General features: G+C 37.6%; 1 protein-coding gene across 1 annotated transcript in view; it reads right to left on the bottom strand.

Moving 5' to 3' along the window:
- Nucleotides 1-15,392, bottom strand: part of LOC145668395 (uncharacterized) — a 95,501-nt gene that overhangs the window by 39,799 nt on the left and 40,310 nt on the right. The window contains exons 2-3 of the mRNA XM_081736184.1: nt 12,894-13,026; nt 3,817-4,018 (exon numbers count right to left, since the gene is read on the bottom strand). Of these exons, the coding sequence (XP_081592310.1) occupies nt 3,817-4,018; nt 12,894-13,026 (335 nt within the window). The remainder of the gene's footprint in view (nt 1-3,816; nt 4,019-12,893; nt 13,027-15,392) is intronic.

Raw genomic sequence — 15,392 nt, forward strand, 5'->3', positions numbered from 1 at the left:
AATACTGTAGTATTCAATATATTAAATACTATAGAGCGTGAGTGAGCAAATCTAATATGTTTTGACATGTATTTCGAAGAACTAAAGCCCCTTCAAAAATTCTAAGGTGAGCAGTCCTTTTGTCCCCCTGCAGGCGGCCACCAGTAATATTCATTACTCATCTTCGTCTTAAGTTACAAAGCATAAAGATTTCATTCCTCTTTTTTTTCTCGTTTAGAACTATATTTACAATTATTATGACTGTGAATGTTGTGCAAGAGTTACAAGAGTTACAATCAATTTATTTACTGCTTACAGTATAAATCTATTTAAGGTGTTCAAGTAGCTAATCTGCATTAAGTATCTGTTTATTTAATGACCTTCAAGCAAACACAATTTCAATATGTAAATGCAGAAGAGAACATTCAACAACTACCCGTATTTTGACCCTTCTTGCGTAATTGTCTACTCGCACGTGTAGTAGCAGTTGTTAAAATTTTATCATATGCCTATACGTTTAAGGTACTCCTTAGATCGTATTTTGTATATTTCGAAATGGTATAAACACCACTAGTGGAAACAAAATGGATGGATCTTTGTAATTGTGATAGGAAAGATTTCTTTATACAGTTATTTAGACTCTATCTTGTAGTGTTTTCTTTTTTATAAGGCTATTTCCTGCCAATGATCCATCCTTCTCTCCTGTTTATACGACAAAGAAAATTAGAACTTCATTTAAAATTAGCCTGTTGAGAGTCTAAAGGGAATTCCGTCGTAAAATTAAGATCAAACAGCCGCTAATTTGCACTGTCTTCCACTAGTAAGATGTTAAAAGAAGTATTTAGTCAGTCACTGAATTCAAGGTTACCTTCCTAATTTTATGTTATTACTGCAATACTGCAACAAAGTTAAATTTAGTATGAGCAAGTAAAAGTTGGTATGTATGCATTTATTTCTTTATTTTAACCTACTTGCAGATTCAGTCTTGAAATCAGTTTAATAATATAAAAGGAAGTCGACAGAACCTTTCTTTAAATGAACTACTCCAGCTTCATTAACTAAGTCTGTCACTAAATTTATTATTATACATATATTTGAATCTTAAGGCTCTGTGGAAGTTTACATTAAATATAATAGGTGAATGATGCTTAAATTACAAAACATAAGGCACAAACAGGAAAAACAAGGAAAAGAGTAAGAATGTTTTTCAATTTAACGTCCCACGATTATACACCAAGGCTAAGGGAGATGGCGAGGATGAAAATGGATGATAATAGTATAATGACGAAAGTAGGATGAAACGGAAGAACCCGAGAAAATCCATGTAAACAGTGTTTGGCCATCGCAAAGCCCACGTGGCAGGAGCTGAGATTGAACCAGGAGCTCCATTCGCCAAAGACTAGCGCTCTACCACTGAGCCAACAAGAATTTTAAACATATATTTTCTTATCGCCCACAATGCACAATGGAATCGAGCTCATGATTCTACATTCAGATTCCCATTCACCATGTTTTCTCGAAACAAGCCGTTCTCTCACTAACATTTATTCAGAGCTTCTGCCATCTCTACGCTACTCGTCATTTCTAGAGTGCCGCACGACTAACATCCCTACCTTGTTGCATATTACACTAACAATTTTTGCAGACGATATGGAAATTTTTGCATAAGATCCGAACAAAGGTTTGCTCTGCTTGGATTCAACGACATGATAATTTGTTGGGTGCAAAGTTATCAAATGACGTATAAAAGTGTGGCGAAAACTAAAGTGATGCATTTTTTTAGAGGCACACCACACATCTCAGCCTCCGTGAACCTCAACAGTCATCATTTCCTTTACATCCAGGTGTATAATACTTTGAACTCCACGTCGATAGGAAACTGCGACTCTAGAAACATTATAATAAAAAAAATAATAAAAAAAAAACAGCATACAAACCCAAACTCAAGTATTATACTACATCTTTCTATCATACCAAGTAGAATCTCTACTCACAACAATGGGTATCCAATATACAATGCAACCCGGAGTTTGGGATAGCAGAACCTCTGAACCTGAAGTGATACACAAATAATGGTTACACCAAAATGAAGCTTTGTTCATACATATATTTTTAAACTAGGAAGCAACGATCGAAATACACTAGGAACTACACAGTGTTGCCAGATGTAACCGAAGGTGTTAATCATTTTTTTTTTTTTTTTTGTAAAACATGTAAATTAACTCATAACTCATACGCATGGATGTTCTATCGTTAATTTTGTTTGTTTAGTTGGAGTAGCTTGGCAACTATGAAGCAGAAAAAAGAACTTTTCATCTCCACCCATAACTAATCAGATGAGGCCTCTGTAAGCGGGAACTAGAAAAATCGTAGTTTTCATAAATTAACACTCTGAACTGACAACCCTGCTGATGTTTCAGTGCATCGAAAGGTGTGTTAAGATCTGCCTACACTATGCAATTCCTGAAAACAATGAAAAAGAAACTTTGAAATTATCATGGTAAAACTTTTACTTACATGTACCCGGCAATACTGATATTATCAGAAATGAGTTACCAGCTCTACAGCAGATGCTGGAATCGTCCCCTGTTTTATTCACACACTGGTTCACATGTTTAACCAGGTTGTCAGCAACTTTACGAAGAGTAGAAGTGTTAATGTTCTCAATGACACTGCGAATGTTCGTTTCCAGGTCTTGAATAGTTGGAGAATGGTTACCGGGTGCATGTAAGTAAAAGGTTTATCATGATAATTTCAAAGTTTCTTTTTCGTTGTTTTCAGGAATTGCATAATGTAGACAGATCCTTAACACACCTTTTGATACATTGAAACATCAGCAGGGTTACCAATTCAGAGTCTTATTTATGAAAACTACGATTTTCCTAGTTCCCCCTTACAGAGGCCTCATTTTATTAGTTATCGGTGGGAATGAAAAACTCTTTTTACTGCTCCATAGTTTCCAAGCTACTCCAACTACTCAAACTGAAAATTAATGATAAAACATCCATACGTACGAGTCAATTTACATGTTTTGCACAAAAAGAGAGAGAGAGAGAGAGAGAAATGATTTACACCTTCGGTTGCATCTGGTAACACTGTGTAGTTCCTAGTGTACTTCAATCGTTGCTTCCTAGTTTAATATATATGCATGAACAAAGTTTTATTTGGGTATAACCATTATTTATGTATCGCTTCAGGTTCAAAAGTTCTACTATCCTAAACTCCGGGTTGCATTGTATATTGGACACCCTGTAGAACTCGATGGTATACTTACAATTAGCTTACGCTCAACTAACTTGGAAACTTCACACTACCAAGTAACGCCCAAGTAACTTCATACTACCACCAGCTTGTACAAAATCGAGAGGACCGAAATCTCTGACCATTCAATGGACATCCGACTCGAACAGCGTCACGACTACCTCAACATGCCGAAAGTTATGATTGTATCCTGTCTTTAATCTTTTGGTGAAGTCTACATCACTTCTACTACCTAATACCTTCAGCCATGAGTAACTTGAACTATCACGACAAAAAATCAAAAAAGTCACATTAACTACATCAACTAAGACTTCAACAATTTCACTCAAACGGTATGGGTCGATAATCAACTACAACTTCTCTACGGTTATATGGTGTGATTTGAACATAAACATGAAACAACAATAAAGAGCTCTAGTTTGGAAAATCTGATAAGACAACCAGACCAGACCTGACACCCACTTTCTCTTGAAAAAATCCCTTAATATATTTTTGGGTGTAGTGCAAACATCAAAGACGTTAAACATGTTCTGGAGGAGGAAATTCATTTTTTCCCTCCTTAAGAAAAGTTGTTACCTGTTTAAGATATCCACTTTCTTGTCAAGAGTTTTGATCTGCTCGTTCCAGGCAGCCACATGAAGCTGGAATGTATCCCAGACATGAGCTCGTTCTTGCAAATTCTTTACATTGCTGTCCAAATTTCCTAATGTTGTTGCCATAGAGATCATTCGATGTTCTAGTTTAGTCAGATAGAGTGTGTTAAACCTCTCCAATTGATCTGGAAAGCAAAATCGTAATATTGGTTAGGTTATTAGAGACATCAGCAAAATTGGAGCAGAACTAAACAAAAAATGTTTTGATAATTTGGATTCAGATTCATTTTTAAGCGACTTTAAAAAATAAGAGGTTCTCAGTTTGAACTGTATGTCTGTATGTATGTTTGCATGTTTGTATGTTTATATGTTGGTATTTATGTATGGCTGTACGCGATTATTTCAAGAACTGTTGGTCATATTTTCGATGCAGTTTTCACTAGTTGAATATGTTATTACCAAGGAAGGGTTATACATACAAAAATTTGAAAAAAATAATTAATTAATTAAGTTATAAAAATCAAATAATTCCTCCACCTGGCAAAGCCTATCCTAAATATGCTGCAACCAGAAATTCAACGCAGTGGGCTGCATATAGCCAAGGAGTAAGAACCCTTTTCAGCCAGATTTCTCCGAATGATTTAACACTGATGATGGATGTTTTGGTGATTGGCGATGTCATGACTGTTTACCTGCTGGTCTTGCTCACTTTTTCTGTGAGTGGTCTCCCACTATGTGAAGCATCTAGGAGATCAAAATCCAGAACGAAAGTTACTGTTTCACTGATTTTTGTGTCTATGTTCAGGGTGTCTATCGGTCACCAAAGTCACGAAAAAATCACGAAATCAGAAAATGGTCACTAAAGTCAAGAAAAACTGACGAAATTTAGCTCTTGAGTCACGATTTTTTTATCTGTATAAATATAAGTACAGACAGGAAAATTTTTGTTCTATAAAATGTCAAAATTTATCACCAAAAATGTAAATAGTTTGCTTTAGACGCTACTAAATTGCAAGCAAAGCACGTTTCTATCGCACGCATGAAACTTCACCCAAATTCGCTCTTGAGAATATTACGAAATTTTATGGTTTGGTAAAGAAAAGGTAATGAAAAAGTCATGAAATTTAGTAGACACCCTGATGTTTCCTGTTTGAAATACCTAAACACCCACAACCTACTAAAAACCTATAGGGAGTCACGATGGTCATTCGGACAGGCTTACATCTACTTTCAAGTGTCGGACGTTTGATCCTAGGCCATGTAAGTTCGTGACGGACGGTAAGTCCTCGGTAAATTAGTTTTAAGCTGAAGGAAGGGGGGACACTATGCGCCTTGCGCCCTAGTAGTTGCGCCACTGTTCTTCACACTATGTTTTCACGGTTGTTATTGTACATTGTATTTCTCTACACAACGCATATAACTGAGTAACAAGACCAGTGGTGCAAATGTCTTCAACACTGAGGGGGGACGGGGCGAGTAAGACTGTTTCCATAAACTTTCTACTTTTTAAGCGATGTTCAAAATATTTATGAAGCTGAAAAACAATGCTGTGGAGGATCAGGGGAGCAGAGTTGTATTCAATATTGGGAGGCGGGTAAATTTGAGGCTTATTCTGTGGGGAGGTGAGACTCATATTACGGTAGGAGATCTGATTTCTGAGGTGCACCTGTTATATATCAGGCGATGTAGTTGAAGTGGCAGTCGGAAACAAATCATCACATTTCTCCCCCAAAACACATTTCAAATCGGATTATTGGGGGGACAGTCCCCTCAGTTCCAAAATTGGAGAGTATCCCCCTCATCCCCCGTAATTTGCGCCAGTGAACAAGACCACTCTTTTCATTTGTAATTACTACTCACGATGTTTCTTGGCTATCATAACACTGGTCCGCATGGGTATTGTTGTTTTGAAAATTTCAGGTGGATTATATGTTTTTGAGGTCGCTCATTCGAAATCTGGCATTAGTTTTTTCCTATCACCCTAGAGTAACTAGCAACTCACTAATTACGCTCGAACCTAATACAGTGAAACCTCCCTTAACGGACACCTCTCAATAAAAACACCTCTATATTACGGACAGATTTTTTTGTCCCGGCAAAAATATATGTTCTCTTACGGAACAAAATCCTCCCTTTTACGGACACTCTCAGATACGGACGCGGACAGTCCTCTTTTTCCCAAACGTTTCAATAACCTCTTCATAACGGACAGGAATTGTTCTCGGTTCTGCGATATATTACAGTCTTTTCTCCATAAGTGTATCTCTCATGAGCAGTGTTGCCAGACACGGTAAGCGAAATTACACACATCTTCCGTCAAAATTGCACAATTTTACACATTATATTATTATTATTATTATTATTATTATTATTATTATTATTATTATTATTATTATTATTATTATTATTATTATAGTAAAATCGTCGTCCTCTTCCCGCATATTGTCACTTTCTTTTTACTTTCAACGTACTTAATGTTTTTAATTCGATATCGGCCAGTCATCCTGACAAGTTTTTACCTTAACTAAACCACACCAGTTGATTCAGTAAGATAACTTGCTTCAATCTTTGATTTAACTTCTCTCTTTCACGTTTTTTTATTATTATTTTTGTCCTTCGTTCAATAAAAGACCTCCCACCCCTCTCGTTCACTCTGTCGTTCATCTGTTTGCAAAATGGCATTTTCTTGACAAAAGTGGTGAGAAAAAAACTTCTTATCCCCCTCCGCCTCATGTTTTGGCCTACATCGAGGGTCAACATTCATTCATATTGCTTTACTTGAACAAAGAGGCCTTGCTTGAGCATGTGGGCCAACGGTCATGATACCTGCTTCTGAAAAACAAGAGTGATGTACCAAGGAAAAAAGATCGCCATGGAGTCAGGCGTTTGCGCTCGTAGTTTCAGAAAAAATGGAAATAATGAATATTTGAATGAGAGGAACTTCGCAAAAATCATCAATGATCAACATTTTGAATTGTGCGAAACTACACACAAAATGCACACAGATTGGAATTACACACAAAATGAACACAGATTGGAATTACACACAAAATGCACACACAGGACGAAATTGCACACATTTTGTGTAATTACACACACATTGGCAACGCTGCGAGTGAACCACCAAACAGAACAGCTGAACTTGCATTTTTTTCCCCGCAATAAACTGCTTTCTGGCGGAAATCCTAGAAAATTTTGAATAAGCAATAACACTCGTGCAGGGTTAGTCGTAATTCTATGCGAAAATTCTATGCGAAAGATCTTCGCTTCCCTAACAAATTTAATATTTTTCGTCTGGACCTTGTATCTTTACCGACAGTTTCATAGATAACAAAAACATTGTTTGTTTTACAATAACATTTTCAACGAGCAATGTTTCCTCTCTTACTTTTTCAGAAAAGAAACATTTTTCTTTTACTCATGATACTGGAACAAGTGTGGGTTGGAGTTTTCCCGGCTTCCTTTTTCATTTTCTCTAAAAGGATATTCTTAGTGATTGGGCCTGGGTCAATAAACATATGCACCCCCAATAGCTTGCCTTTTCATCCATTCTGTCAACGAAGATGCCGCGCCAGTACACAAACACACACACACATGTGTCTTCTGCAATCGTACTGAGGATTTTTAGAGGACACTTGCTAATGAGTTTTATTACCTTTGTAGAGGAAAAAGCATGCCTTTTTCGTTAAACATTGCCCAGCAATAATATGATTTAACAGAAATGAATTTTTCCTTCATGCCTCCCAGTAATTCAAATCTGTACTAAATAAGAATATTTTCATATTGACTTTTACGCATTTACGCTAATACAAAATGTATTTACTATATATTACAGCATACAATTACCGTTATGAGAAATTAAACTTCTGTAACCTCTCTGTAATGGACACCTCTCAGTAACGGACAAAACTTCATGTCCCATTGGTGTCCGCTATTGAGAGGTTTCACTGTAGTATCTGTTTGTTCTGTAGTTCAATAAGCGCTCCATAGATAGCAGCAGTCCATCTGTAGGCAATTATACAGCTGATGTAGGTATGAGGAAAGAAAATTAGTTATAAATTTGGTCCATATAATATACATTTATTTTTATTTACAAATTAAATTGTACAAAGTGCATAACAATGTCCCAGACAATCTCTGCTACAAATTCTTTTGTAGGTCATAGATTGATTTTTTCAGTTTATGTATGAACAAATCAACTTGCGTAATATTGAATTTTAGTTGGATTTCATTCTCCTGTGATTCTGTGCTGTAGACAAAGAAGAAATGGCACGTCCTGGTTGTAAATATAGTCAGGGTGTGTTTTGATATATTTGAGGTCAATTTGTTCCTAACACACAACGGCAATGCTCTACAGAATTCGTTTAAAAAGTATATTACGCTTATTTTCATATAAAACTTGGTGATCAATCGAAACCATGGGCTCCACACAAAGTGTGCCGTTCTTTTGTTGAATCTCTGAGAAATTGGAATAAGGAAAACAGGTGTCTATGTCGTTTGGAATTCCTATGGTTCCGAAGAATCATACTGACGATTACTTCTGCTGTTGGGAAAATGTTGGCCTCAATGCAATAAATAAGAAGGTAGTTTACCCAAATTTTCAATCAGCTATATGGCCTGTGGGTCATGATCCAGACTTTCCTATCCCAAAACCTTCATCACTGGTAGAATGCGTTCGCCAAGCCAGAAAAGTGACAAAGTGATATAGAAGATGACAACTTTGAACCGCCGAATGGTTCATCTCAGCCTCTACTTTTTTTCACAAAATGATCTTAATGATTTGATTCGGAACTTAAATCTATCGAAGGAGTCAGCAGAAGTTCTTACTTCTAGGCTTCACAAAAGGAACCTTCTGGCATCTGGAACAACAGTTGCCTGGCACAGACAGAGAAAGACAATTTCATCCTACTTTGTACAAGAAGAATCTCTTGTGTACTGTTGTGATGTGTTGGATTTGCTTAATAAGTTAAATTTTCCTGTACTTTCCACTGGCTGGAAACTGTTTCTTGATTTTAACAAAAACACGCTTAAAATGTGTCCCTTTACACAATGGAATAAGTACCTATCTGTACCTATTGTCCATTCGATTTCAATGAAAGAAACTTACGAAACGATTAAATTAATTCTGAAGGAAATTAAATATCAAGAACATGGGTGAGAAGCGCGTGGTGATTTCAAGATTTTTGGCATTTTACTAGAACAGCAATCTGGACATATGAATATGTCATGCTTCATTTGCAAGTGGGATAGTAGGGCAAGAAGTGAGCATTGGGTAAGAAGGGAATGGTCATTAGGGGTGCTTTGGATTCCAGGATCTAACAATATTGCACATGAACGTTTAGCTCGTTAGGACAAAATATTACTTTCCCATTTTGACATTAAGTTGGAACTCATTAAACAATTTGTGAAAACACTTGACAAACAGAGACAATGTTTTAAGTTTATATATAATACATTTCCATCCTTGTCCAATGGAAAAGTGAAAGAAGGCATGGTATTTATTGGTCCCGATATACTAAAACTTATGGAAAACAGTGATTTTGAAGCAACAATGAATCCAGCTGAGATAGATGCTTGGGTGACATTCAAAAGTGTAACAGAATTTTCTCGGTAACTACAAAAGTTCAGATTATAAGAACATTGTAGAAACTATGTTGTTGAAATTTCAAGAACTTAGGTACGACATGAGTATTAAGATACATATATTGCATCGACATCTGGATTATATTTCAGAAAATCTTGGTCAAGTAAGTGAGAAGCAAGATGAGAGATTTTACTAGGATACGAGAGATATGGAGCATAGATACCAGGTTAAGTGGAGTGTTAGCATGATGGCGAACTATTGCTGGAGCATAAACAGACAAACAGCGGAAGAACAACATTAGAAACTCACCAAAGCTTACAGAAAAAAAAAGCGTTTGAAGAACAACTAAAAAGTATTTGTTTGTTTTACACATTCATCAGATGTAGATCATATATATATATATATACTGATGTCCAAAAAGATAGCATCCACATGGACCAAACATACCTGACTGACCCTAGGCATCCAAAAAGTGGAAATCTTCGTCAAAAAAAAAAAAAGTGTGCAAGGAAAGAAAACACACAATACACAGTCCCAACATCTTTATTTGACAAAACTCACCATAGTTGAAAATGACCCAATGTGTGTGGCGAGAAGACGAATGAGTTTGTGGTGGATCAAGAACATCAGTAAGGCGTGTGGTCACCCCGCGCGGCTACACAGGCTGCTCAACGTCGTTCCATGCTTCCGATCACTTCGTTGATGAGGTCCATCGGCATCGTTGGCCATCCCGCAGTACATAGGTCCGGAATCGTTCGTGGTGGGGGCTGTTGGGCTGCAATCCGTCTTCCCAATACATCCCAGACATGTTCTATGGGATTCATGTCTGGGGACCATGCAGGCCACTGCATGCGTCGAATATCTTCCTCCTCCAAAAAATCATCCAGCACACCTGCCAGATGACAAGGTGCGTTGTCATCTATGAATATGAATGATGGTCTAACTGCACCCAGAAACAGTCTCACATACGGTTCCAGCACCTCATCACGGTACCTCTGGCCAGTCACAGTCCCACCCTGAAAGACGTATAGGTCAGTACGGCCATTCAGCATGATGCCCGTCCAAACCATCACACCCCCACCACCAAATTGGTCCATTTCAATGATGTTCTGCGGGTTGACCCCTGTTCTCTCCATATCAGTGTCCGTCGAGAATCGGACTGCAAGTCGAATCGCGACTCATCCGAGAACAAAACGTGACCCCATGGTTCCATGGTCCAGTGCCTGTGTTCTTGGCTCCACCTCAAGCGGGCTCAGCGCTGCACATGAGAAAGAGGGACACACACGACGGAGCGTCTTGCGTAAAGACCAACCTCATGCAGTCGCCGGTATACCATTTGTCTTGAAACACGTGCTATTGTCGCAGCTGCAAGCTCTGGTGACACTTGCTGTGCTGACATCGACCGGTTCCGACGTGCTCTTACCGACAGATACCGGTCCTGTCGAGGGGTTATGACTCTCGAGCGATCCGGAATTGGTGCACGTGCGATGTTGTCGGTGGTTTGGGACCTGTGCTACAGTCGTGTTCCCACGTTTTCCCATTTTTCGTAATATATATATATAAAAGAATGAATATAGATTTGTAGGTGAAGGTATTCATATTCATTCATATTTACGTATAAATGTAAATATTTCAGTGCAGATATCTGTATAATTCCTTCGTATTTCTGTTCCCCTATATAATATATACATATAAAATTTGAGTATTGGGTTGAATTTTTCGAGTCAATTTGCACAAAAACGAACTACATTTTCGGAATCAGCAAGTCAAGAACTATTAAATTCACCTATCAAAACGAAAACAACTTTTAGAAGATGGTTTTCATTTGCAGCCCTGTGTGCAAAATATACAACTATACATAACACAACACAAAATCCTAAATGTCGGGTTGGCTCAAGTGAATTAGTGTTACCTGTTGTGTTGTTGTGAGCCTTTTCAATACAAGCTCCTTTGGACCTACCTTTATCTGAAAAAATAATCGGAAATCCCTCCCTTCCTTTGGAGAATCCTTGTATCCCACTTTGCTTAATTTTGTAATACGCATTTTTGGAAAGAGCAGGTATGACTTTGTTGTAAAAATTTAATTGACCGCCAGCAATGCGCCTGTTGGTATTCGAAATAAACCGCTCTAAAATTCATTTTCTCACACTTTCAGCATCTTATAGCTTAGAAACTATGCCGACACAAGATAAATTATACAGGGGACTTTTGTTCTTGTTTTGATCTTAGGTACCTTAAATTTTTTGTACGCATTAATCGTTCACGCTGTATAAAACATTATCATGTTAAATTGATGAAGTTGGTGGCAGTGAAAGAGAGATAATAGCATAGGCAATATGAATTCATTTTAGGGAAACACATTTTAAGTGAGGAAGCAATACCAAAAGTGTTTTCAAATTTATCATCTTAATTGAATAATAGAAGTTGGTATAAAGATAACGAGATAGAAGGATGATAAAAGAACTTCCAATTTAATATTGTGCGGTTCTTATCTTTGGACTAAAGAAGATGAATGTTTAATAATAATGAATTATTGTGGAAGAATTAGTGGAATAACAATCTGGGAAGAAACGGAATAATCCCGAGATAACGCACGCATAGCCGGGGATCGATCCAGAAATCCCTGACACCAGAGGTGAGTGCTCTACCACTGAGACACCGTGCCCCTTGAAGAAAAACTTCAACAGGGTAGAAAATAAGGTGAAATTATGAAGAAAATAAAATTACATCCTTTGAAACTCTTTTACTGAACATCGGTTTAAAAATGATCTCTAATTGTCAAGAGTGGATTGTTTACATTAGGCTTTCTCAACTTATTTCGTATCACGATCTCCTTTTGTCACATTGTCTTGACACCGCCTTCCATAAGTAATTCCAGTTTGTAATAAGAGTTTTGATTAAATAGTTTTGTTTTTGTTATTTAATATCAGCAAACACCAGGTGACTTCTTACTGTTCCTCAAATTCTTGCTGTCTTTGGAATAATTCAACGTTATTGGCCAGATATCTCTTACTTTTTTGGTCTATGGAGAACACTATTGAAACCGAAACTAGTAATAAATTTCTACCATTTCGTGTTTTACTAGAGAGATAAAGGTAGAAATTGAATATATATTTGAGACACTGAATTGATTCCAAAAAACCACTTCTCCATATAATAGTTTTTACTCTATGATGATCAACATTGAAACCTGAAATGGTTGCTTTATGCCCTTCCGGGTTCAGTAAAGGATAAAGGTCAAGATGTCAATTGGTATCGGCTATTGGGTCTCTGAATCCATTTCAAAAAGCAATTTCTCGCTACCACTTACAAGTTTTTCCCTATGGAGATGAATATGGAACATCGAATTTTGTTGGTTTCCTACGTAGTATTTCATTTCAATTTCCATATATTGCGTGCATCCTCAACAGAAAAGTTTTTTTTTAAGCATATTAAACGCCATTACCTAAAAAAATATGAATTAGAAGTCTGAATACCTGTTATTGATGTCATTATTGCTTTCACACTTGAGATTTCCTCCCATAGTTTGTCAGCTGGTGTTGCAGGGACTGTTGCAGCAAATCCAATAAAATCAGCAAACAAGACTACCATGAAAACAGGTTGGAAGATCTATTAAGAGAGAAAGAAACAAAAATTAATTATTCTTTTACAATCAATTGTGCAGACAATGTGATTAATAATGATGTTCACGAGTTACAGTAGATTATAAAAAGAAATAACAATAATGAAATAAAGATCAAGACCACTGTAGACTGTACTATACTTTCTCACTTTTATGTCTTATATTGAATCATGTCATATTATTACGAGAGTAGTGAGATATTGCGTCATGAGTTAAAAGGTAAGATTAACGCCATACAATGGGAGACTTGAACATTGTGCTGAGAGGAGCTGCGAATAAAGAAATGGAATCATGTGGACTAGGATAGAAGAAACGCACAGAGCAGATGCTTATCGATTTCTGTAGGTAATGTGATAAGATGGTGAGGAATATATGATTTAAGGAAAGAAAAGCAAAAGTATAAAATGAACTCTATTTAACGTCCCACGATTATACCCTTTGGGCTAAAGGAGACGGGTGATAAAGGGAAGTAAATGATCATAGAAGAATCAGTGGAAACAGGAGAACTCCAAGAAAATTCATGGACACCATATTATCCACCACAAACTCACTTGGTCGGGTTCGAACCAGGGACCCAACGTACCAGAAGTACGCTGTACCACTGAGCTACAAGTCCCTCAAAAACAAAACTGTTCGCTTGAGATTAAAATTGATACCAAATCGATTTCATTTTTGTCAAGCAATGTTGCGGGAATTCTTTACGGAACCAGTGATGTAATGGGTGCGAATTTCATGAACTGTGACCCAGAAGACCCAGAAGCAGTCAGACCTATGATCCACCAGATCCTGAGACCCGGACAGATATATGACTCGGAGTTATCCCATCTGACCCAGTGACCTGGACTGATAAGATCTTGCCCGGATAGACGCATGACCCGGTCTGATCCAGTAAGACCTGGAGACGAAACGTCATTATATATATGGGAAGTATGTGTGAAGCTACTAATGGGATACTAACAAACATGATCCACTCCTGTCTTGTTATCTTTTCATTAGATATAAATTTCTTTCTAGCTTCTTCTTTGTGTCTGTTTGTCAGACATTGCACTGAAAGATAAGTACGTACTTTAAATGACTACAAACGCGTCTAAATCACAGGAGAGCTAAGCTACAGTTACAGGAGAGCTATGTTTCTGTTATCAGGGATTGCCAACGTTTAATCGACCTGTAAAAGTTATCATTTAAAACTTATATAAAAGATTTCGCTGAGTCCAAACAGTGCTTTGTTAATTCTTTTTGTATAGGCTATATTCAAAAACCACGAATGGGAAGACTTTTAAATATGAAATTATATTTGTGAAAACATTAAATATTCAAAACATAGCATCTTGACTAAGAAATGTCACACCGCGAACCAAGCAAATTAATGTTCAAACTCGAGTAGCGAACATCATTAATCAAGTATAAAATTCTGCAGTAATGCAGCAGAGATGATATTTCGGCTGCTCCTTGGTCGCTTGTTCTGCCTGGGTCTCCGGGTCTGTCTGAGTCTGACTCTGTCGGGTTTGTTCCACAAACGTGGTTGTCGAAGGAATGAAACGGGTGACAATACATTGGCGCAAGATCCATTAAATATGGTGCATGGCATAGTGTCTCCCCTTCAAATTACTAAAGGGTCTCCCAGGTCATCTTTGCCACATGTAGCTTGGAATTGTCGTGCAGGAATAGCATGCCCTTGCGATTCACCAATGCCGGCTCCTTTTGCCGCAATGCACAGTGCATTCTTTGCAGATGCTAAGACTGGAGTTCAGCAGTAATGGTCTGACGAGGTGGAAGGAGCTCGTAATGCACCAATTGCCGACAATTCCACCATATAGAGATTATAACCTTTCGTGTGTTCAGAGGTGGTCTTGAGGTGTGAGGAATAGGGTTACGTGACGACAATCAATGTCTGGTACACTTGGAAGTGTCGTACAGGACCAACTTTTCATTACCGCTAAGCACTGGGTAATGCGTGGTACCCACTTGCTTAACTTATATGACTTTTCTATCCCATACAGGTGCAGTCTGACTGTTTTAGCGGAAACCTGAAACTTTTCTGCAAGTTCATCACACGTTAGATCTTCGATGGCTGCTTTCAGGGCCTCGTCATCTAACATATGTTGTCCACTGCGAGGTTTATCCGAAATGCTCACATCTCCCGAACGGAATTTCTGGAATTAATGCCTGGTGGTACGTTTGTTCACGGCGTTCTTCCCCAATGCCTGGCATATGCGGCGACTTGATATGGCAGCTGCTAGACAAACTTTAAAATTATACAACAAACACATGTGAAAAAGCTGCTTCGATACCTCCATTTCTCTTCGGCACTGAACGAGCTATGACTGCTATGTATGCGCAATGTGCTTGTATT

Source organism: Thermobia domestica, chromosome 13 (genome assembly GCF_964235325.1).
Source record: "Thermobia domestica chromosome 13, izTheDome1.hap1.1, whole genome shotgun sequence".
Taxonomy (NCBI): domain Eukaryota; kingdom Metazoa; phylum Arthropoda; class Insecta; order Zygentoma; family Lepismatidae; genus Thermobia; species Thermobia domestica.